This window comes from Phyllopteryx taeniolatus, chromosome 4 (genome assembly GCF_024500385.1).
Source record: "Phyllopteryx taeniolatus isolate TA_2022b chromosome 4, UOR_Ptae_1.2, whole genome shotgun sequence".
Classification (NCBI taxonomy): Eukaryota; Metazoa; Chordata; class Actinopteri; order Syngnathiformes; family Syngnathidae; genus Phyllopteryx; species Phyllopteryx taeniolatus.
The window spans coordinates 24653671-24678457 of record NC_084505.1 but is presented as its reverse complement, the minus strand read 5'-3'; the positions used below and the strand labels follow the sequence as shown (position 1 = coordinate 24678457).

General features: G+C 41.0%; 2 protein-coding genes across 2 annotated transcripts; one reads left to right on the top strand and one right to left on the bottom strand.

Annotated features, from left to right (window-relative positions):
- The first annotated feature begins 585 nt into the window (after window positions 1-585).
- spag5 (sperm associated antigen 5) lies at window positions 586-17359 on the top strand. Its single transcript, XM_061770827.1, has 25 exons — window positions 586-700; window positions 1196-1271; window positions 1363-1473; window positions 1848-3739; window positions 4343-4538; window positions 4621-4737; window positions 6204-6296; window positions 6534-6668; window positions 6754-6873; window positions 6954-7046; window positions 7756-7890; window positions 8208-8301; window positions 8379-8526; window positions 9132-9182; window positions 9266-9440; window positions 9687-9808; window positions 10483-10651; window positions 10752-10890; window positions 11237-11498; window positions 12369-12501; window positions 13044-13124; window positions 15205-15354; window positions 16827-16901; window positions 17032-17112; window positions 17204-17359. Exons 2-25 carry the CDS (start codon window positions 1245-1247, stop codon window positions 17273-17275), a joined length of 4671 nt encoding a protein of 1556 aa, XP_061626811.1. The 5' UTR covers window positions 586-700; window positions 1196-1244; the 3' UTR covers window positions 17276-17359.
- A 2431-nt stretch (window positions 17360-19790) lies between these two features.
- Window positions 19791-23306, bottom strand: foxe1 (forkhead box E1). Its single transcript, XM_061771963.1, has 2 exons — window positions 23156-23306; window positions 19791-22105 (listed from the first exon to the last, which is right to left on the bottom strand). Exon 2 carries the CDS (start codon window positions 22080-22082, stop codon window positions 21018-21020), a length of 1065 nt encoding a protein of 354 aa, XP_061627947.1. The 5' UTR covers window positions 22083-22105; window positions 23156-23306; the 3' UTR covers window positions 19791-21017.
- Between the last annotated feature and the right edge of the window lie 1481 nt (window positions 23307-24787).

Below are 24787 nucleotides of genomic sequence, written 5' to 3'. Positions count from 1 at the left end.
TTCTCCCGGTCTGGTGCCAAACAATGAAGTTCTGTTTCTGTTTGAGAAACATTAAGAAGCATCCATCCCTCTTTCTTCTTTATGGTTATCCTCATGAGGGACGTGGGTGTGCTGGATCTTGTCTCAGCCAGGGTACACCCTCAACCTGTTACCACCCAATCGCAGTTGAATAAAGGTTATAACCAGTGATATGATGATGATAATAACCATGCATTGCTTATGTTTTTATTAAATGCTAAAATTAATCTAAAAGTGGGTGAAGCAAATTAAAATGCGAATACATATAAATACAAATATGAAATAATGAATTGACTAGCTGTCAATTTAAAAAATGTGAAACTTCAACTAGTTCATGACCCCTGGACGACTGAATTGAATTCATTTTAAAATTCTTTACTATGGCATCAAATAAATGCCATAAAAAACATCAGTGATTATATGTATTTTAAAAAAGACAGTTCATCCATCCATTTTCTGTACTGCTTGTCCTCCCTAGGGTCGCGTTATGCAAAAAAACAAAATTGGCATCATGGCGGATTGATGCTGTTTCGCAACGTCCAGTAGGAGGCAGCACGTCACGAATGAGTCCAAACAACGGCCCCCTTTGTCAGAAAAAGGACGACAAAGAAGAAACTGGACCAATAGCAACGCGGCAAATTGTCTTTTGAATGAAACACGGTTGTTGACAACTTCACCGAAGGTTTGACGAATTTCTAGATATATTTACGTTTTAATTAATATCGTGAGGTTGTTTACTAAGCATTAATTAAGTTTTAATCATTTGTAGTCTTGCAAAAAAAATAAATCTGTAAACGAATTCCGGCGCGATAAGTTTAGAACAACTACCCATCTTGAGGTTGCCAGCAAGTGTTTTAGTCACCTTGAAATAGTTTATTAATGCAGAGCGTTTGCGACCTCTATTTCATCTTTGGCGATTAAAAAAAAAAGATCTTGTCGCTTTTGCGCGAGTGCATGTTTTAATGACGGAAAGTCGCGTTTTTTGTGTGTCACTCATCTATCTATCTGTCTGTATCTATCTATCTATCTATCTATCTATCTATCTATCTATCTATCTTCAAAGATACCCTCCCAACCCTGCTTGTATCATAAATGTCTTTTTTTTTTTTTTTTTGTCATGTAAGGCAATGTAATATTCTGTTACTATGATTCAGTTCCATCTTTTATTTTATTAAAGGGAGCAGTGTCCTACTTGCTGATACCAGCCGTTTTACATCACTCCAGCGATGTCGAGTCGAAGTGTGGAAGGCTCGGTAAGAGGATATTTTGCTTTGTTGTAATACGGTCACGCTTACAAGCACATTTATGACAATAGTTCATATTTGAAATTGGATGCTTATTTAGCCTTCCAGGAGATGTGGGCAGCGCCCTCCCTTGAGAAGTGTGGAGAATGAAAAGCAGCGTCTGTCTGCGCCACTCAGACTGAAGTCTAAATCACTGATGAACAAAGAAAAGGTGCCAGGTTTAAAATATTTTTTTTAAACTGAAAAATATGTACTATGTATATATTAAAACACTTTAAAAAAAAAAAAAAAAAAAAAAACCTCTTATACCAAGCCTTATGCCGGATCCTGTAGATGTCAAACTCAAACTACGTCACAGACTAATTTTGACCTATGTTATGCATAAAAAAAGTAGAAAAAAATGTGATTGTTATGGAAGGGGACCTTTAACGAAAGGTATTGATGTATATATTTTAAAAGAATATATTATTGTACAATTATTTGAAATATTTATTTTGCGCTAATATAACAATTTTGAAAATGCAATTATGTATATATATATTTTTTGTGTTTCTGCTACGCTAACACAGTCACTGTTACCAACAGGAGGATGTTTGTTTTGGCTGGTGTTCTCCTCCACCAGCAGATGTGACACAAACCATCGAAATGGCTGCTTGTGGACACACCAATGTCACATTTAAATCCTTCATCTGCTCCAGTGGCGAAGTGGAGATTTCAGAAGAGCCTTCACTGTGCACAGAAGACCAAATTTTTTTGCCTCAGGGTCAAACTGCGGGCGACACTTTTGAAATAGAGGACACTGTCACCAGTGAGACCTGCAGCGTACACATGGAACATCCCTACTGCCACCCTGAGCGAACGGACGCTTCTCTTGTTGATGTCGTTCCAGCCAGCACTGGTGCCATGGATGTCACTTGGAAGTCGTCTGTCTGTGACAGCAGTGAGGTGGAAGTTTGGGACGGCTCCAGGCGACCGGATGAAGCCATTCCTCCTGTACTGGACGGCAAATGTGAGGATCATCTCTACCGCTGTCAGTTTGAGGGCGCTCCTTGTGCGGTCTGCAATGTAACATTCAAGTCAGTCACCTGCAGTGGCGGTGAGGTGGAAATCCCCAACGTCATTAAAAAAGTAGACGAGACGGTTTCTCTTCCAGCAGAGCAAAGAACAACCGGTCATTCGGAGCTGAGCTTTTTAGCTTCTGATGTGCAGCTCTGCAGCGATCACTTTGACCATCCGTACTGCCATTTTGCGAGCAATGTGGACAGTTTTGGACAAGACCGTGTCTTGAGTGCTGTTGTCGCTATTCCAGAGGAACAAGCTGCGGACTCTCATTTCCTCCGTAACAACAAATCTCTCACACCGGATCCCATTCAAAGGAGCATAAATGACGATGTAAGTACTTTTACACCAGCATTGGACATAATTTGGACTAACGGCTCGGTTAATTTACAAGCCCAAGAGCCCTGTAGTGATCATTTAGACCCCCCAAACTATCATTGTGACAATGATCCCTCTGCATCATGCAGCCTGGATCCTTTTGTCGAGACGAATAGGGACACTTTTGAACAAGAGGTTGTCTCGAGCGCTTTTGTCGCTATTCCAGTGGAGCAAGCTTTGACCTCCCAGTTTCTCACTGACAACGAATCGCTCAAAATGGATCCAATTCAAAAGAACCAAAATGCAGATGTTTCAGGGACTCCTAAAACACCATCGGGCAAGACTTTAACTCCTGCGTCATTTTTTTTGAAAGTCCATGAGACAGCTAAGATGCACAGTGATGACAAAACGCTCCCTGAGGTGCGGCCGCATCTGGAAGTCAGCCATTCCAGTGAGGCGAAGGACAGCGCCCTTGGTTTGTCGGAAAATGGGCCAGATGTGCAAACGCGGGTGGACAAACCTCTCGCGGAGACCATGCCCAAGGTTTTAAAAGCGCTCTCAGAGTGCCCCTCGGTAGTGACGGCTCTGCAGCTCATCAGTCCGGTTCGAAGGGCGTCACTTTCCCTCATGAGGGCTCTCAGGGATCCCGCCGACGTCTGCGAGAAGAACCTGTTTTCACCCGACAGTAAAGAGCTGGCCACTCTGTGGGCAGACAACTTGGAGAGCCCTATGCCTCATCCCCTCTTAAACTCCACGACTGTGTGCAACAACCCCCAGCCAGAGGGTCCGCGGCCAGAGGATCTGGGTAAGAAGATCCAGGGGTCATGGGCTCCCGGAGGACCTTTGAGTACGGACGGTCCGCTCCAGCAGCAGCTCCGACAAATGGCAGAGTTTCTCATCCTGGCGTCGGGAAAGATGGACTTCGCTGCCCCTCCTGCTGCTCCTGAAAGCGCTCCTCCCGCAGAGTCCTGCAGCGTCTGTGTGGGCGTCACCCCTGTGAAAAGATTGGATCGAAGCCTCAATACGTCCGGAGAGTTTGAGAGGAAGGGCCGTTTCTCCATAGCAGATGCCTGCACGCTCACCGATCCGCTCCTGTGGAAGTAAGTGCCGGAAACTCTTAAATGCTTGAAGTTTCAGAACTACTGTAAGTAGTAAACCTCAGTAATTGCAGAGGATAAAGAATACATGCCTGTCTTTTCTTTGGTTAAAACTTTTTTTAAAGGGAAAAAGTTGGAATGGAGTATTTTTGTTGAGTTTTAATTTTAAACACGTTCAACAGAAAACAAACACCCATTTTCATTGCAACACAGGGACATTATTATAGACATTATTATTGGTGGAGTTTTTTTTTTTTAAAGAAAAAGTGTCCCTACTGTCTTAGTAAATGTAACATAGTTTTTTTGGGGGGAAAGTAGTTTATTTTTGGACTACATTTTTTGGGAAAGTTGGAGTAAATTTGGCAAAATTGCAAGAGTAAATTTAGACTTTTTTCACCCGCCCCCCAAGAAAAATGGTCATATTACATTATTATTGATTTTTTAAAAAATTATTATATTATTTTAGGATGGATTTCTTTTATTTTAAATATATATATATTTTTTAATTAAGTTGGAATATTTTGAGAATGAAGTGGGTCTTGTATAGAAACCTGAACTTGATCGCTCAGCTCTAACTGGTCTTTACTGTTGCGTACGCACGGGCAGCTGTCCCCCGGGCAGCCTGCAGTGCGTGCCCAGAGAGGACCTGGAGCAGAGGCTGATGTCAAGCATGATCATGGTGGAGGCCTTGGTGCAGCAGCTGGCCGTGTCCCGAGCGCCAGCGCGTGGTCACATTGTGGGCCCGCCTCCGTCCGAGTTGCGGGACAAACTGGTACAGACGGACCACACTGAGCTCAGACAGGTGAATGGCTTGATGTGGAAATATAGAAATGAAGTAAAATCATTGTCTAATCGTTTTCCTGTTTGGTGTATGTTTCACCTAGACCACAATGTATAGGGACTTGTATATGGAGGCTTTGAACAGGATTGGCGACTTGGAGAAAGATGGAAGGTCTCTGCAGGAACTCGTCCAGTATATCCAGGGACTGCGTGTCACCATGGTGAGACTTTGCGTCCTATTTTTAATACATCTTTTGCTAATACCTCCCACCATCATAAATCTTTTGCTTGAGGTTCCTCCAAAGGGTCTCAACAGTGTTAAGGTCAGGAAGGATCAGGGCTAAGCCATAAGTTTCTCTCCTTTTTTACGCACATTGCAGCCAATAATGGAGAGGTATTATTTGTAGCATCAGATGGTGCATTATAGGGCTGCACGATTATGGCCAAAATAATAATCATGATTATTTTGATCAATATTTTAATCACGATTATTCCTCGTTAGGGAGAAAATGTTTATTATTATTCCACTATTTTTTTAACAAACAATATGTAACAGTTTGCAGTTCAAATTAATCTTGAAATTGGGATAAATGATAATACAAACAAATCTTCTACTTTATCTAGGGCTAACTGAATAATTGTGTTATTACAAAGTGCAATCACGAATTGCATCTTAGTGGAAGCGAATACAATTTATGCATAGAAGGCAATAACTTTAGGCTGCAACCACCGACTTTTCTTTTGAAAATCCCCGTCGTTACAGATATCACAGTTCATCATTTTGTATGATGGAGGAAAAGTGCTCAGTCAGAAACTTTGCATACTTTGCAGTGGTCCTTTTCACCTAAACGGTACGGCTCTCTCTGTATGAATCTGGCCCAACACATGAATCTGCCACCTCCTTGCTAATGTCACAGCCTTGTTGGTACACACAAAAGGAGAGGAACTCATGGTGTGGCCCCAATCCTCACTTGACCACAACCCATTCTCAAGCAAACGATCTATGAGGGTGGGTGGCAGTTCACGTCCAACCAGCAGCCCTGGGAGGCTATTCTGACATCCTCCAAAGAAATTCAGGCAGAAACTCAAATTACTCACAAGCTCAATGGATGTCAGAATTGTGCAGCTGCTATTAAATACAAATTTTAAATGTAAGTTGACCTGTTAACTTTTTTTCTTTGTTTGATCTAGCTTATGATTTCAGTAAATATGGCCTCCTATTGCTTCATAAATCAACTGATTTATTTACACCTTGTTAACGCCTAGAAAATGTCTTGAAACTCTGTTGTGCATAATCATTTGGATCAGTGCATTTTTAAGTTTTTTTAAATTTTTATTTTTCTCCAAAAAAGTAACTGTTATCATTGGAAGGTTTAGTCCAAAACATTCCAAATTCCAATTATGCTCTAACAGTTGATAACTTGAAAATTATACTGACTGACTGTCATTTGCGTTGACTATTTAGGAAAATCAGAAAAAAAACGTTATTTGCATAATTATTTGGAATGCAGTGTATAGTTCGTAATTATTATTCTTTTTTTAAAACAAAATGTCGTTTCAGTTAGCGTTTTTTTTTTTTTTTTTTACACTAATTTTGATGTTATTTCATTAACTGAAATGTTTATTCAACTTTCGTTTTTGTTCCTTTGTTCATTTTCGTTAACTATAATAACCTTTGACCCAACAGACATCTTTGACCAGCGACACCGATGCAGCGCTTTCCGACATGAAGCAAATTGAGGTGCTTGTTAGAGAGGATCATCAAAGTCTCACTTGGCATGTAAGTCTTATCATAAATATGGTATTTATTTTCAGTGAATTAATTTTTTCTATTTATCAAATGTCATATTTTTCGAGGTTGGAGTACTTTGAGAATAAAGTGACTGTTTTTAAGAAAATAGGCATATTACAAGAATATCGTTATTTTTTGGCAAATTACTTTAAAAAAAAAAAAAAAAAAAGTATTACAATTTCTAATATTGAGAAAAAAAGTTTTTCATTTATGTTCTCCTTTTAGTACGGTGAAATGAAGTTGTTGTTTAGAAAGTTCAAGGAAATGCAGATGCGAATGAGGCAGAAGGTCAAAGAAACTTTCAGGCAAAGAGACGAGATGAAGACTCAGATGGACGACGCCCTGGCATCCAAGGAAGCTGTAAGTTTCACACATATTAATGCTCACTTACGATTGACACTGTGAACGAGGTGGCCAGTCTACTTGTTTGTTTGCGCGTGTCCAGGCCTTCAGTACGTTGGAGCAGCTGAGGACCCGCTGCGCCAGCGAAATGGCGGCGCTGCAGAGAAGCGTCGGCTCTCAGCGGGAACTCCTTGCTGCCCTTAATGTCACCTTCCCAGAGCAGGTGAAAAGAACACAATAGAGCAAACTCGCTACTGTATTTTGATGTCCCTTCAAATCCTGTGTATCTTCTACACCACATAGGTTGCACTAAACAAGACCAGTACCGAAACCCTGAACTCTGCTTCGGAGCTTGTGTGCCAAACCATGGAGGATCAGTCCAATTTGACTAAAGAAGTGGGTTGATTACATTTGAGCAAATTTGCTCGTTATAGCGTTTATTTATTTTTATTTAACCTTTATTTATCCAGGTCAGCCAATTGAGAACAGATTCTCATTTTGAAACGCTGACATGGCTACAGACAGCGGAGTAAAACAAAGCAAACACAATAAAAACAAATGCATATACAACAAACTGAGCAATGTGAACTGAACTTCAATTCTCGAAAGCTTGAATGGATCCGTGCAAGTGACGCATGCAGCGGAACACCAGTCCAGAGCCTCAAGTTGAGGCAACTTGCGCTGATCCACACACAAGTTAACAAGTTTAATTCAGAGATTTGGTGATGAAGTGCTGCCTCCGCATGTGAAAATATAAGCCATGATGTATGTTTATTTTAGGTGTCCATTTTCATGTCTCGCTCTGTAATGCCTCAGCGTTGAGGAGGTACATTTATTTACATAGGACAGTTCAGTCAAACGAATGCGATTAAACCTGCAGCAAATCCAATGAATAGTTGAAAACCCAGACTCACTTTGAATTCTGATCGATTAAGCAGAAACAGAGGAACAGGACGAAACGAGGAAAGCCACATACGTTATTTGGATACCCTGTACATACTATAAACTGAAATAGGTTCCACATGGCAGAAACCTTTCATTTTCCTTCGGGCTAAATATTACAATGGCTTGAAGGGAAGACTTGTTTTTGTTGTTGTTGCTGCAGTTGTCCACAGTCAGGAGCCTCGTGCATAGGACCCCTGCCTTGCTGGTGAAGCTGAAAGAGAAGACGGCAGCCGCTCTGAGAGAAAGAGACGAGCACACGGCAGCGCGAGACCGAGCTCTGGAGGAGAGAGAGCAGGTCAGCCTCCTGCAGTTATTATCTTAGTATTGTATATATATTATTGTCATCCTATACTATTCAGTTTTTGTAAGGCCTGTAAATAAAGCAAGCCAATCGCCAAGTTGAGAACACTGACTCTTCTTGTGTGAGCTAGCTCCTCTCTGTTCACAACCAGGTTGTTAGTGTAAGCAGTGCATGTCAGTGGAGACGTGTTGAACTACAGAAGCCACTTAAAAAAAAAAAAAAAAAAAAAAAGCATCTTGACAAATTCAAAACAATCAATTTATTGTCCAGCCCTATGCCCATGTAATGCTGACTGATTCTCTTACATATAGCTGGAAGACAATCTAAGGCAAGCCACGCTGAGTCTCCAATCTGCCGAAGAGCAGACTGGTGATTTAAATCTGCAGGTTACAATTTTGAACTCAGGTAAACTAAGTACACGACAGAAGCTGCGGTGCAATGTGCAGTGCTGCCAAGTGCAACTTTTGTCTTCCCCCTCCCAGAGATGGGCGTGCTGCGTCAGAAGCTAATAGAGCGTGAGGGGGAACGAGCCCAGCTCGAGAGGACCGTGACGGAAATGTCAGCCACCGTGTCCTCCACGACGGCCGCCCACACCTTCCTGGAGCACACACTGGCCGAGGAGACGTCCAAGTATGCCCGACTATGGCTCGCCAATGAAATGCAGACTAAAGATCCTGAATCATTTATTTGAATTTATGAGGTTTTTATGTTATGTTTTGAAGTCAGAATTGTCGCGCATAACTCACCATGTAACCAAAGAAAGTTCCAAGTGCTGGCCCTTTAAAAGAGAAGTTGAGAAACACCATAGAATTCAAGAAAGAACTTGTAGAAAAAATGGCAGATTCCCCTTTCCAAACAATAACTCCTCCCCCTCCCTTCCTCGCTGTCTTTCATACGCTATCAAGATTATTAAATAAATACAAAAGTTAAAAAAGTCACCTATCGAGCAGATGCTAATGTAATTACTTTTTCATTGGAGTCGTTTTTGTATTTAAGACAAAAGTGTTTTTTTAATACAAATATTTACTGCAATAATGACTTTACTGTTGAGTTAGCGTAAATTGGTATTAGACTACGGTGCCTAACGATTTGTGTAAATCGAGGACTCCTTGTACAGTACAAACTCCAAGCTGTGACCCCCCCCCCAGTGGAGGTTACACTGTACTGCACTTTTAGATCATCTTATTTATAAAAGCAAACGAGCAACAGAATCGTTACAAATGTTGTTGTTGCAGGTTGCAGCAGGCACAGAGAGACGCAAGCCAGGCGAAGGAAATGGCAGAACAGTAAGTGACGTCTTTGAAAGTGTTTACGGGTAGTCTGATGAAATTCAGTTCTTATTTAAATGCATGCAATTTGTTGCTGTCAGGTTGTCGTCATCACTCCGCAAGGCGGAGGAGCGGGCCGACGAACTCGGTCGTAATCTGGCCGAGAGAGAGGAGGACCTCTGCCGCCTGCAGGCGCTCTCGCAGTCGCAGAGCTCACAGATCAAACAGCTGAGCGTCGTTTGTGCGAAACTCAACGACGCTGTGGAGATGAACGAGGTGCGTTTGAGTCGTTTTGGTCACTGTTTACAGAACTGTGATTAATTTACCAATTTCTGGAAAATAAATCTAAATTATTGGAATAACTATTACAAGACTCTTGATAATGTGCAGTGGGCCAGATTAAAGAAAGGTACGCGCTGTATGTGGACCGCCAACCATACTTTGACCACCCTTGCTCTACATGATGTTTGTGATGCATGCATTAAGTTAGTTGACGTATATTGTGCTTTGTTTGGGTTCCAGTTCCTGCACGCAGAGAACGAAGTGGCCCGGGAGCAGCTTGTTGAAAGCGAAAACATGCTCAGGGTTCTCCATGAGAGGAACATCCAGTGTGAAGACCTGAAAGCAGAACTCTGCCAACTACAGTGAGTCTTCTGTTTGCGCCACAGTCATCAAAATACGGTTGTGTGACATTCAGTCTTTTTTTTTTTTTTTTTTAAACCGTATTTCCTCAAATAGTGACTATATACTATACTTTAGTTGCCATGTCCGTATGAGATGGATGGATGATGGCTTGAGATACTTTATTCATCCACAAGGGAAATTCACTATATACAGTGCCATGAAAAAGTATTTGCCCCCTTCTCAAATTCTTATTTTTTTTGCATCCTTTCCCCCACATGAATCTTTAAGATCATCAAACAAATATATTAGACAAAAGATAATTCACACATTCACTGCCAGCCTTACCAGTTAACACTGATGTTTGACTTCTAAAGCCGTCAATGGCAGTGAATGTGTTAAACATAAAATGCAGTTTTGAAATGTTGAGTTTATTTATTAACAGGGGGGAACAATTCAAAGCTACCTGGCCCTTTGTGAAAAAGTAAGAAATAAAGAAATCACTTAAATAGAACCTGTCTGACAAAATGAAGTCGGCCAAAAGATCTCAAAAAGCTGCAACAAAATGCCAAAACTCTGGACGATTATGATTTTGCTAAGGGCTAATATCGGCCGATAAAACAGGCCGACTGATGATGACGAAACACGGTGTTCCATTTGTGGTGTGCCCACGCCTTGACAACGTGCGTGTGTTCAGGCGAGAGAAGAGGAGTGCGCAAGAGGAGCTGGAGGTCGCACGGGCTAGAGCCGGCACAGCTCGGCTAAAGCAAGCTGAGGAGCTTGCTCGGGCCGTCACGGAAATCACCTTGGTGCACCACACGCTGCGAGGGGTGACCAACGAGCTGCACGACGCGCTCGGTGGCGAGGTAAAGGGAAAGTAGCCGAGCGAAGCGCGTTCTTGTTTGCTCTAACCCTCGTCGTCCTTTCATCGTGACTGAAACGATGAGGTGCGCATTGTTTTTACAGAAGCCAGAACCAAAGAAGTCGGAACCTGCTCTCAAAGTGGAGCGGCCACACCTGCCCAGCTCTTTTGTAGGGAGCGTCATGGTTGCGTTAACTGCTGGGAAGAATGAGGAGGAGGAGGAGGAAACCATCACACCAGAAGGTCAATTTAAATCGGGTGTTTATGAACTTATTTTCATTGTGGGCTTGCAAAGGGGTGGAACATTACCGGTAAATTTCTGTCGGAAGTTAAACTGGTAAATTTTGGAACGATATCATATTCAAGCATCAATATAAACATTTGGTTTTGTCATGAGCAGACATCCATACAAACATGTATTTGTAGATAGAACTTTTCAATGTTTTATTGTACAATCAATTCTTCCATTGAAGAAAAAAAAAAACATGAATGTTGAGTTAAATATTATTAATATTGCAGCTTGTACAGTAAGGGAACAAAATGCAAAACAAACTGACTAACAAACTAAGTTGATAATTTGTCTCTGAAGTGGGCGTGGACTCGCCGAGAGAAACCATCTTCAGCAAGAACAGTGCCTTCACCCGCTTGCCGGTTACCCCGAAAAAGGACCTCGTGGTGGAGGAATTTGATGCAAAGGAAGAGGAGGAGGAGGAGGAGGAGGAGGAGGAGGAGCAGCGCGGAGTGCTGGAGCAGCTGGCCCACCTGAGCAAGACGGTCACAGAGCTCGTCGGCACCCTCAAGTCTGTGCAGCGACACAAGGACGCTCGGGAGGAGGAACTGCAACACACCGCGTAAGTAGACAAAGTCAAACCACTGTATTCGCTATAGGTTTTTCGACTATCGGGAAGAATCTACAATTCATTGCTCTTAGTGAAACATTTTTAACGTCCCCCTACAACAGTGTAATAGAAATGAAAAATAGTAGGAGTATGGCTTTTTTAGGGAAAAGGTCTTCATTTGTTTGAATTTAATTTTATAATTTTACATGATACATTTTTAATATTCCCCCTCACAAATAAATTATGACATTAAAAATTGTGGGGAGGAGGTCTTTTTTTAAATGCCTTCATTTTGTAATTTTGAATGCTTTTCATTTATTTCTTCAAAATAATGTTATAAAATGTAAATAAAACTATTAGAGGGTAAGGTATGTAATCAGGAAGAGGTCTTTATTCAAATACATTTAAATTTTATACAGTACATTTACATTGTATTACCAACGGATGTCATTGCAAGTGACGTACTTTTGGCAGTTTGTCAAACTTTTCCAACGACATCATGTCAGTTTCCAAACTAGGATACAAACTTTTTGTTATTCAAAAGAAAAGATGTAGAATGTTGCATGCTTTGTTTGATCATATTATTATTCTATTTACTCAACAATCTAGAATTTTTCATTTTTTAAATTGATTTCAAATGTCATTAAAATAGTTAATATACACATAGAGTGGCTTTGCAGTGAACCCCCGCTCTTTGCGGGGCATTGGGACAGTCCAATTGCCTTGATTCAAAATTTGCAGATTACCATTGCTTGGATGACTTGAGAATCTGCATAAACATATGAAAGTTCAAATATGTCAGCAAAGTACAGTACACTTGACTTAAGAGTGCCCCAATTTCCGAGGATATCACGTGATGATCACCGCTACCCCTTCTTCCAGCGCTCACCTGGAGATGGCGCTGCAGACTGCAAACGACAAGCACAAGGCGGAAGTGGCAGAGCTAAAGTTTGAGCTGAGCCGGATGCGGGGCCAGGCCGCGCGCCGTAACCAGGCGCTGCAGCAGCAAGCTCAGGTCGGAGGCAAACTTCTTCTTTTTAAAGCGCATCTAGAAAGCATTCACAATCACAACGCCTAAAATTAACAGTTGACAAAGCCCGTCCGTGGTGCTCGCCTGTTTGAGTGCAACAACCTTGACAACTACTAATACTATTAATAGTGATGATAATAACAATACATTGGTTTTATATAAAGCTTTTCTAGATTTGCAGCAACTAAAATAATGTATTAACAACATGTCTATTCTTTAATGAAATACATTAAAGGTGAATAATGTCCAAGTGGGCCTTCCATCCTTTGAGTTTTTCTGTATGTAGCCCTTGGAAGACATTTGGACACCACTGTGTAAGCCACAGACCAAAGTGTAATACTTTTTTTTTCCCCATCAAAATTCTACACAGATGACAAATATTTTTTGAAATGTGCTTTAAAAATTAAAACCTAAAATAAAGCTTTAACATAACAAAATGTGGGACCAGGGAAGCATTGTGAAGACTTTTTGAATCTACTGTAATGTGGCAAAGAACACGGAACTGATTGTTTGCGTCCTCCTGACAGGATGAGAAGATGATCACAAAGCTGATGACTGAAGTCACCGAGTCCCAGGAGTTGATGATCAAATACAGGACTGAAAAAAAAGTAAGAACCCGCACACTGTTACTTTGGGCCGTATTCTCCAGTTAGTTTTTTTTATTTTTTTATTTTTTTATAAATACGTGCCAGGTTTGTACACCTTTCATCTATGCCTATTCTCCCATCCACACTTCTGACTCACAAAACTATGTCTCACCTGGAGATTTGTGCGCAACCACCAAAGAGGTGTGAGTCACAAAAATCTGAGACTGGCTGTATATCATGGAGCATGGAGTTTTTCCTGAGACGTGTTAATGTCATAGAAATCCATTTGGAAAATATAGCACCCATTGTCGCCAGTGAGACGTGCACATTACTCCGTCTAACATGCTCCACTTTGAAGGCGAATATGTTTTATAAAATTATGTATGAAATAAATCCATTCTCTCGTACCGTTTGTCCTCAGTAGGCTCACAGGTATGCTGGAACCTATCTCAGCTGACTTTTGAGCGAGAGGCGAGGTACTCCCTGAACTGGTTGCTAGGCAATTGCAGGGCACAAATAGACAAATAAAAATTCACACTCACACCTGTGGGCAGTTTAGTCTTCAATTAACCTACCGTGCATGTTTTTGGAATGTCGAAGGAAACCGGAGTACCCGTAGAAAACCCACGTAGGCATGGGGTGAAAATGCAAACTCCACACAGGAAAGGCCCAGATTCAAACCCTCGAGCGGATGTGCTAACCAGTCGCTCACTGTTCCACCCTGAAATAAATCTAATAAAATATATTTAATCAGAATACTGTGCTCATGACTGAACCTGCTTGGAGGTCCAGCAATAAAAAATGTATATGTAATGTAATAATCGCGCCCAAACACGATTACTAAAAAAATATATATTTATTTTTTTGTACTAACATACATTTTAATCTCATTCATGAGGGATGGACTTAAATTATTAAATTGCATATGTTGGTACTGACTGTATGGTATAAATTTGGTGGAAAGAATTTAGACCGCTAAATGCTGAACAGTTAGGAATTGCGATTAGAATTACCGTCCGAGCAATTATTATTTTAGAAATTAAAAAAATAAATAAATACCATTCACCCCACTCATACTTATCATGTTATATGTATATTACACAGCTAATAGTGTCTTAAAAAACTCATTTTACAGATGCTACTTTGTCATTATTGGCAAACTTTATCTTTGGCCCAACACTGCGTCCGCCTGCAATAAATGTCCGTGTGAAACATGAATTCCGGCGGCCCAAACATGGTTCTAGGTGGAGCTTCAAGGCAGAAATTTTGTGTTGAGCAATTTTTTAAGTCGATTTAGCAGAGTTATTTTATTTTTTGTATGTATTTTCCTCTTTCTCCCCCAGGCTTAGTTATGAGCCTTGTGTGTCTCACACCGTCAGCACGAGTCAGCCGTTGCCAGGCAGTTCACTGAATCAAAATGTGCAATATGATGTTTCACCTTCTTGGGGCGCTGGACTTACTACAGCCTAGGACACAGGTGTCAAACTCTTGGCCCGGGGGCCAGATCCGGCCCACCACATCATTTTATGAAGCCCACGGAAGCAAATCATGTCCGTCGACTTAATGTTTCTTGCGAAAATATTAAAATTGCAATTTGTCTTCACTTGTAATAATGTTTAGAAATTGCAAGCATTTTTTCTTGCCAATCCCCTTTTTAAAATGTTTTTAATATGAGTTGGAAAAACATGTTTTAAAGGCTTGTGATTTAAAAACTAGTTATCCATCAATTTGTTGTGTACATGTAATTATATGAGGTGATAATTCATTTATATGGGTTCATAGTCATAACGGCCCTCTGAGGGAAGTCATAACTACGATGTGGCCCGTGATAAAAATGAGTTCGAAAACCCCTGGCGTAGGGAGCGCAGAAGGAGGTTAAGTGCTTAAGTCCGCAGGAGAATGCGCATGGGGAACAACCGCCCATATTTTAGGGCTGCCCCACTCAGAGTCCGTAGCTGGCATGAGGGTCCGTAAATGACAGTTTTGAGTGGATGGGAGAATGTGCGCAGCCAGAAAAGCGAGCAGCACACCGGGAGGATATGGCCCTTCCAGAATAATGCTACATACATAATGTACTTTGTATTTTTTCAACGCTCAACAGGAGTTCCGTAAGGAGACGACAGAGCTGCATCACTCTCTCCAACAGACTCAAACGGAAGTTCAAATCCTGCGTGCCGAGCTGAAGAAAGCTGGCGGATATACAGCCGGCAAGGTTGATGTCATGGAAGAGAAGCTTCTCTTATTGAAAGAGGTACGACCACGTTGGCTTTCTTTGGATGTACTGTAGGACAGTGATTGATTCTCAATCGGGTTGGCTTGCCTATTTATTAATTACAGATGCATTGTCATACATCAATGCCAGCGACGTATAGTGACAGACCAAACAATTAAAGACCCTGTTAAGTGAATTCAGAGATTTATTTCTGAATACGTTAGTTGCCATTCATACAACAGAATAAGTCACAGCTTCCTGCTAGTGTATCAGCTTTGTGTTAATTAAACAATTAAACAGGCCCAGATTTCAGTAATGAGTAAGTCCATTTGAGATTACATCAGGAAAAGCCCACTGCATCTTCTGAACTTCATTTGGGGTTAATCAAAGGCACTTCAAATAGTGGCAGGTGTGTTCTGACCCATAATTTACATGAGTTTGAATGTGATTGGTTAATTCTGAACACAGTCACATCCCAGTTATAAGAGGGTGTGCACACTTGGGCAACCGCATTATTTCAGTTGTTTATTTATACTTGCCCTCTCGAAAAGATAAAAATAAATAAATAAATTGAGTCGTACATATTATATGTCACATTTAATAGTGGTGCAAAGTTTGAAAGGATTTATCCTTGTCCTTTTTTTTTTTTTTTTTTTGTATCACCAAAACGTGGCATTTGAACAGGGTTGTGTTGACTTTTTAAATGAACTGTATATGCTACATTTTAAACAATTATATGACTGACTCATACTGGTTAGGGGAAACTTTAATCTTGTTCCTCTCAACAAAGAGCAACTCACATGTCAACTGTGCAACAAGAGGCAATAAAATTCTGACCCTCCTATTTGTCAATATGAAGGAAGCTTTTCTTGTATAATTTAATGAGAAAATATTATTTATTTATCACTGTATTATTGTTTACTTTTTTAATGTTTAAACCTATACAGCACTTTGCTACAGCTGTTTATTGTCATGAAAAAAATATTTTTCTTTTACTATCACAACTTCATTCACGTACAATTTCCACTTTGTTTGCGATATGACTTTTTTCACAGAAAAAAACAATTCTTGTAAAATGAGGATTTTTCTTGTAATATTCAGATTTTTCAAGATTAAAAATGTTCGCTCTAGTATTATTCCGACTACTTTTTTCCCTTATAACTTTCTAATATTATTTCTCATAATATATCACCTTATTCTCACAATAACATTTTTTTTGTCATTTTTTGCAACTTTAGTTGCAAAAAATTAAGTTTTTGTTTTTCTTATAATAATGTATAACGATTTTATTATTGTAAAATTAGGTATCTTACTTTGGAGGTTCCACTGTATTATTTTCTACAAATATTAAATCAATATTTAATATACAATATAAATATTATCATTGTATTTATGTTTTTATTTATTAATATAATATATTAATGATATAGAGGAGAAATAATTGTAATGCAAATATGACCAATATTTATTTGTAAATAAATAGTCCCCCCTGTCCTTCATATGCTATCCAGGTGGAGCGACTGAAGAAGAGCCTTCAGGAGATGGCGCAGACCAGAGGGAAACTGATTGAACGGGCAAAGCGTCATGTAAGTGGACGACACGCACACACACACACACACACACACACACACACGTCCGCGCCTCACACAAAACTGCACGCACTGATTATGCACCGAGAGGCTTCCATGTTCACTGCGTGTCGTCACTTCGCTGCAGCAACTGATCCATCAAATGAACCAGCAGAAGTGCGAGAACGAGGTGCACATGTTGAGCAACATGATCAAGAAAGTCCGGGAGGTAAGCGCCCTCCCTCTATTCCTCACCAACACATCAGCGCTGAAGTTGTTTGTTACATACATTTTTTTTTCTTTAATTGTTTTCCTTGCAGACGTTGCTGTCATTGCCCGAGGGGTTGAAGAAGTGTGAGCAGCTACAGCAGCTTTTGAAATATTTAGGCTGATAAGTTTTGTTTTTTATATTCATGCATTATGTGTGCTGCCTTTTCAGTGTTCTATTGTAAGTATTAAATCCTTTTTTAATCTCTTCCAATGTTTGTTATAACTTCTCTGTGTTTGTTTAAGGGCTTTTTTTGTTCTAATGTTTAATGTAAATATCTAAATTAAAACATTACATGAGCCACAAGGCATTTTTATGTTGGCCCATCTTATTTATGTTAGCGCATAGGATTATTTTGGTTAGATCAATTTCCTATGTGTAAAACTTGACTAATAATTAACTATAAATAATGCACTAACAAATCTTACCGTTAGACAAAATGTGAATTAACACGCACTATCATTTTAATGATTCTACATTTGCAGAAAGTCATCAAGATGTACGGCTGATCATTACAGCACCCGTGAGGAAAAACTGTGGCTATTTGTACACAGTGAAATATTTTAATATTTTTGATGATGATACAGTGCTGTGAAAAAGTATTGCTTCTTCTCAAATTTTCGTCTTTTTAATTTCGTCTGTTGCCAACAATAACAGCTGTAACAGGTTTTCCATTCGGGTACAAGGGAGAAATTTTCACAACGATGTCCTGGTTGATCGTCTGACCCAAATTGAAGGGGAAAACCTGTAGTTTTTTCTTTTTTTGTGTGACACCATTCATAGACAAGTCTTACCACAAAGTCAAAGTTGTATGAGGAAAGTTGTATTCTAACATGCAAATTTAAAAAATACCGTAATTTCTCGTGTTTAATGCGACCCCCCCAAATGGTCAAAAGTCAATAGTGTGTATTATACATGAGTATGGAGGCAAATGGAAAAAAAACCTTTCACATTTTATAAGTGTATGCCGCCATCTAGTGGTTATGAGAAAGGTGTACACTTTCATTGTAATATGCCACTGCCACCTAGTGGTTATAAAAAAGGTGTAGCCTACACTTTCATTAATTTATGGTTATCCATCCAGCCATCCATTTTCTGAGCCGCTTCTCCTCACTAGGGTTGCGGGCGTGCTGGAGCCTATCCCAGCTATCATCGGGCAGGAACCCTGAACTAGTTGCCAGCCAATCGCAGGGGACATATAAACAAACAACCATTTGCACTCACTTTCACACCTACGGGCAATTTAGAGTCATCAATTAACCTACCATGCATGTTTTTGGGATGTGGGAGGAAACCGGAGTGCCCGGAGAAAAATTCTTGTGAGTCTGAAAAGTCCAACGGCAAGGAGATATCTGTGTGACTCTGTGGTCCACTCTACTCCAGTCAAGACCTTACAAATCAAAAGTTAGCATTTTTTTTTTTACACACTATGTGTCATAAAAGTCAAATGGGAGCCCTGGTGAAAGATTGATATTGTTGCCTACAGTATAGTATCTTGCTTGTTAGCTATTTGAATGTAATAAACAAAGCCACCCATTGCTTGGCACATATTCATGGAACATTGTTTGGAAAATTATTGATCCTAGCCTCATATGTTGATTATAGAGTTTTTAATTTAAGGTTTTGGTGGACCGTAGGATTTCAATTTGGGCAGACCGGGCACTCGTTTGAGAATGACTCTGTTCGTGTTTGATTCCAAACATGGCAGAAAATAGGCAAGAATGTCGATCACTTTTCTTCTTATTATTATTATCATCTGGCCAGTTGTGATTTAATTGAATTGTATTTTAACTCTGTAAAAGTGCAATTTTCATTAATGTATTTTCCTTTTATGGTAATGCTTTGGTAAAGTCATTCGAGATCAGGAGTGTGATGACTGTATTGTTGAGATATTTACTGACCTGCAGAAGGTGCTTAATTAATGTCTAACTTTACACTGTAAAAAACTAAATGTATGAAATTACAAAGTAATTGAGGGCAGAGAAGCAATTGACTACCTTCTTAAATCAATTTCTCAATTCTACTTGTAGAGAATAAATCCACTAACATGTACACAGATCTCCAGGCATGGCATGGATTATTATTATTTTTTTTTCCCACAATATAGTTGTGACATGCACACAAAATGCTAATATATGACCACAAAAAAATCCTGTTCCACGTGCCCCCCCCGCCCCCTTTAACTTGGAGCACCTGCCCCTTCAAAGGTCTCTGCAGGCCCCTGTATACTGTAAATATTCAGTGCATTTGTCGGCCCCACCATGTTTAAATTATAAGATTCCATGGTACTCCCCTCTTGGAGGGGGGAAAAAAAAAGCGATTCAGCCCCGTCTTTTATTAAGGCTTCTTTCCTACGCACGTAATCAAGTGTCTGATGCTAACGAAGTGCTTGCTTTCAGGTCTCATCTTGTCTGGGTTGAGACACAACTACTGCCACAGTTGCTGCTCAAACCTTACTGGGCTGAACTATCGTGTTACAAATCATTGCGTCGCCTGAGCAGATTATCTGAATCTGAAGTGTTGAGGTGAGTGAAAAATCCTGCATGGCTCCAGACGCTACTTCACAAGCAGCTGGGCCGAAACGGCAGAGAAAGCATTGAAGGTGAGAGAAATGCATCGTTTGAGGCCATTTGGAAAGGTCCAGTTTAATTTAAACGTTTTATTATTTAAAAAATGTTATACAATTTACAAAATTGCCATTTTTGTACATTTTTTTTTTTTTGTCAGCAACACCACACATGCTACGTTCTTCAAACAAGCCACTTATTGCAAAGCCTTTGACCATCAAGCCCAATAACTTACAAAAAAATGTTGCCGGTATTAAAGAGAATCAAAACGTGTCCATGAAGACGCTCACAAGGTGTTATTTACACTTATATGCAGTGAAGAGGACATTTTCTTTGTGGAGCTCACTCTGACCCACATGAAAAATGGGTTGTCAGGTTAAGCCGGTGAATCACAGGTTTTTAATATTACTATTATTTATTTTGTTTATGGTCCTCTGGAATGCATAAAAAATATCTTACAGAATGTTTGGGTGCGTTCGGTATGAAGTTTGGGGGGGGTGGGGGGGGTGTAGGAATTTCTAGCTAATGTTTTATATGAACTAGTCTGTGAGTGGTGGTTTGTCAGCGCCATATAACTGAACCCTGTACCCCGAGTGTATAGGGGTACACAAATTAGGTCTTGGAGGACCAAAGGCTTGGTCCACCGCTAAAACTGAAGGGCGTCCGACCAGGAAACATTTGGTACAATTGTAAATTATGACAGTGGTGTCCAAACTACGGTGCGCGGGCCATTTGTGGCAAGTTGACAGTTTTTCGCGGCCCGTTGCATATACCATAATTACCCATTGATATGGCCTGTATCGTTTGCCTTAATTGTACTCACTTTCAGTGCTGGCTGGCAAGGCAGGAGAAGAGACATAGTTCTCACATTGGTTTTATATAAAGCTTTTCTAGTTTTTTTTTTTTTTTTTTTTTTTAAATAGAGCAAAGTAACTATTTACAACTAAAATAGTAAAAACAATTCTATTAATTTAGTTACAGCAGCAAATAGTGTGAATCGTGATTGTTTGCGCTACTTTCTACTTTCTTTAGTACATATTGCGCTTGTTTTTGTTGTAAATGTAGAGATTTGATTTCCTTAGCATATCATTACACACACTGATGGAGTGGTTTTAGCATGTCAAATAAATTAAAAATGAAGATTAGATTGTTCTGTATATGGCTCCTGGAATTAAAAGCGTGGACATCCCAGAATTACAATGTCCGAGTCGAATATCTTGAAGTATAAAGACGAGGGCAGTTTAGTGGTAAAAGTCATGGGAAGTAGTAGCTTTTCAGTGTGTTTTACGCTCTCAGCTGTCAGATAGCAGACACAAATCTGTCCATGTTCCCGGTGTAGGGCGGGTGTCGCAGGTAACCCCCTGAATTGGCGCTGTTGTACTGGGAGAAAGACCCCAGCTGCACTGGTGAGACCCTGCCGTAGTGGTCCGCCGTCTCGCCCGAGGAGGCCATGCGACCGGATGCGGCGTACAGTTGGCTGTGGCCTTGTCCGTACGGGCCGTGTGGGGTGGCGTGGTGGTGGTGCGGGTGGCCGCTCTGTCCGGAGTAGGCGAACCCCGGGTGCGCGGAGGTGGTGGAGCGGGGCGGGACGGCCCCTCCGCACGTCTGGCTCTGGAAAACCGGCGGTGCCAGACTACAGGGGCCGGGCCCGTTGTGGATCCCCTCGGGGGTGAAGCTGCGAGCGGACTGCGGCATCCCGTCCGGCCCCTGAGCTCCCAGCACGCCGGTCGGAGGTCCGATCAGGTTGTTGATGCTGAACATGTGAGTCTGAGCCGGGCCGAAACCGGGGGGCGACGGGGACGGGTAGTAGGCCGAGGGCAACTGCTGCCCATAGGACGGACTGACGGTCATGTTGGGGTACACCGCGTTGGAGTATGCTGCCGGCCTCGCAATCTGGACCGGCGCGAAAATCGGGTTGTCGTGCACATACGAGGCGTAGGTGCTGAGGTCGCACCGCTTGAAGCGCTTCCTGCGCCGCAGAAAACTGCCGCTCTCGAACATGTCCTCGGCGTTGGGGTCCAAGGCCCAGTAGTTGCCCTTCCCCGGGCGCCCCGGCTCCCGGGGGATCTTGATGAAGCAGTCGTTGAGCGTCAAATTGTGGCGGATGGAGTTCTGCCACTTCTTCGAGTTGTCCCGGTAGAAGGGGAAGCGCTCCGTGATGAACTTATAGATGCCCCCCAGCGTCAGCTTGCGGTCAGGGGAGTTGGCGATGGCCATGGAGATGAGGGCGATGTAGCTGTAGGGCGGCTTGCCTCGCTGCAGGGGTCTTTTCCTGCGCCGACCTCGGGGCTGCTCTTCCGGTGGGTCGGGGGCCGCTGAGTACGCGTCTGGCGGAGAGTCTTTCTCCACTTTGACCACCGGCATTGTCTGTGGCTCCTCGGGAAGGCCTTCAAATGAACGAATCATAAGTTGTCAGGCTGTCTTTTTTTTTTTTGGGGTGGGGGGTTAAAATTATAACATTGTTCCATTAAGTTACTGCCAAATAACTAACAGACAATTTCTAACATCATTTGTCTTTAAGGTTAATTTACAAACATAATTTAGAGCCTGACATTTTTTTTTCTTCTTCAAATGATTACAAAGATAATAATAGTGTTTAGCTAACAATAACAGTAAGTAAAGGGACAATCATCAGCATGCTTTGTAGCTTTTGATTTACAGTTAAATTGTAACACATTGTTGCTTTCAACCTTTTATGTAAATTGAGGTAAAATATTTCTGACATACAGTATACGAACTATAGTGGGTATGGGTGTATAATAATAGCAATTTTGCACAGAAAGAAATCTTGGAAATTACACTTAACGCTTGTAGCCCCTTGTGTCGCTGCAATCAATATATTTAATATACCCCAAAATATAAGAATCAATTTAGACCACTGCAAAATGATCATTTTTTTGCCATATAATCTTCATTGAAATGAAAAGAATGAAAGTTTTTGCCATTTTCTGCTTTCTATATGATGTTACAAACGCAGTTTATAGTTACTTGCATTGGCCTAATCCTTGGTTTGTAAATGTTGTTTAATCTCTTAATTTTTGAGATTAGAGCTGTATATAATAATACGTCCCAATAAATGTTTGACATTTCATTTTCTTTTTCCTCCAGATTTAAAAAAACAAACAAAAAACTATTCCAACATAACAACAAGGTTTAAAAATCGTAAGATGATCCATTTAAATGCGCTTTTTTTTTTTTAAGTACGTGTGAGACTCAGGAGAAGCAGCATCTTGAGAAAAATCAAGAATTTATATATATTTTTTAACGTCTAGCAATTACGGCTTAATTTGTTGCTAAAACTCCCCTTGTCGTAAGATCTGAGAAGTTCAGCAAATGGGAAAAAAATCACGAGGTGAACCAGCGGTAGGTGCCGGTTCCAATCTTGATGATATTCCCAGTCTCACAAAACAAAACGTCGTCTATTGACCGCAACTCACGGTCTGCGTCCAAATCCAGCGCTTCTTCCCAAGGCGGTCAAACGAGTTGGGCTTTCCCGGCGGCGGGACCCTGGCGCCTCGGAGCTCGTTCCCAACCGCGTCTTCTGAGGTCAGGTGGAAGTGGCGAGCGGTGCGTCCTCCATGCACGGCATCTGAGGCGTGTTTGAGAGTGAGTCAGCGCGCTACCTGGGAAGGATTACCTCCACCGTGAGCACCTGAGGGGGGAGGGGGGGGGGGGGGGGGGCACACCCCCCCGTGTGAGGATCACACGCTCCTCGAATGCCTCTTTACTAGTCTCCCAGCACGCTGGTGGGCTTTTATACATGGGCAAAGAACTTTTTTTTTTTTTTGCGCCATTTAAAACAAAGGCACGTTGTGTATTTAACAAGTAACTTTCTCTGAAACTCACTCAGTTGTCAGTAGTCAACTTTTCCCCAGGAAAGTTGAAAAAGTTTCACTCATAAAAAAACTCTTTGGTTTTCCTGTTGGTTACACCGTGCCCAGAAACTCAACAATTTTTTTCAAGTTAGCATATCCTGGTGAAAATATATTTATTTTTAGGGCCCCCTTAGCCTGACCACCCGCCACTAAAACCAACTCGGTAGCGCTGCTTGGAAAGTAACAAAAAAATAATAATTAGCGCCCGACACCAGTTTGACTAATCGACACGTAATTAGCTGGACTTCTGCCATTGGCAAACATTTGAGTGCCTTACTTAGCAAGAATACATTTATATGTTTACAAGAGTCGGAACTTTGCCAGAAGACTATATTTTATGGTTCCCCTACACGACCCCCCCCCCAAACTCAAAATTAAAAGTGAAAAAAAAAAAAACAGATCAGAACGCGATTGGTTGGACATAGTTTTTATAATGGACACACAAAAATCTAAATCCATGTCCATAAATGAAGAAGGGGGCCATTTTTGTTTGAAGGAACGATTTTAGGGGCAAATTCCTTGAATATAGTAAGGGGTATGAGTTAGAAAAAAGGTGAAAAACAACATCAACAACTAACAGATCAGCAAATTAATCGACAACTTTTTTGATAATCGATTAATTGTTTTCGAGCCATTGTTTAACTTAGAATTGTCCAAATCCTCTGCTTTCAGCCTCTCAACAGCAAACATTCTCTGATTTCTGTAGTCCTTCATGAAAGCAGACTGATTATATTTTGTGTTTAATCAAAATAATACATTTGCAAATTGGCCTGATATTACTTTGGAAAACCACTATCAATGTTTTTGTCTTTTCTGACACGTTACTGACCAAACCAGTAGCTGAATCATATTCAGTTTCTGCCAAAAATTATAGTCAGTCTGCTCATTAAGACGATTCACCCGTTTGTCACTGCTTGTAGCTTTAATTCCTCTTGATATGCAAACTCCCCATCTGAAGATAACCTCAGTTTATTTCAAAAGTTGGTCCACGTTGTTTGGTAGCTTCGGGCCCAAACGACCTCTTTAGCGGCGAGTTACGCCGCGAGTTGTTGTTCTACGCGGCTTCCCTTGTTTGCTTTGCGCCCACGCGAAAACCAGACAGCTGCATTTGAGGGATGTAAATGTTTTGTTTTGTTTTTCTACCTGTGATGTCAGCATGCAAAATTCAAGCCACCAACTTCTCACGGAGATTGT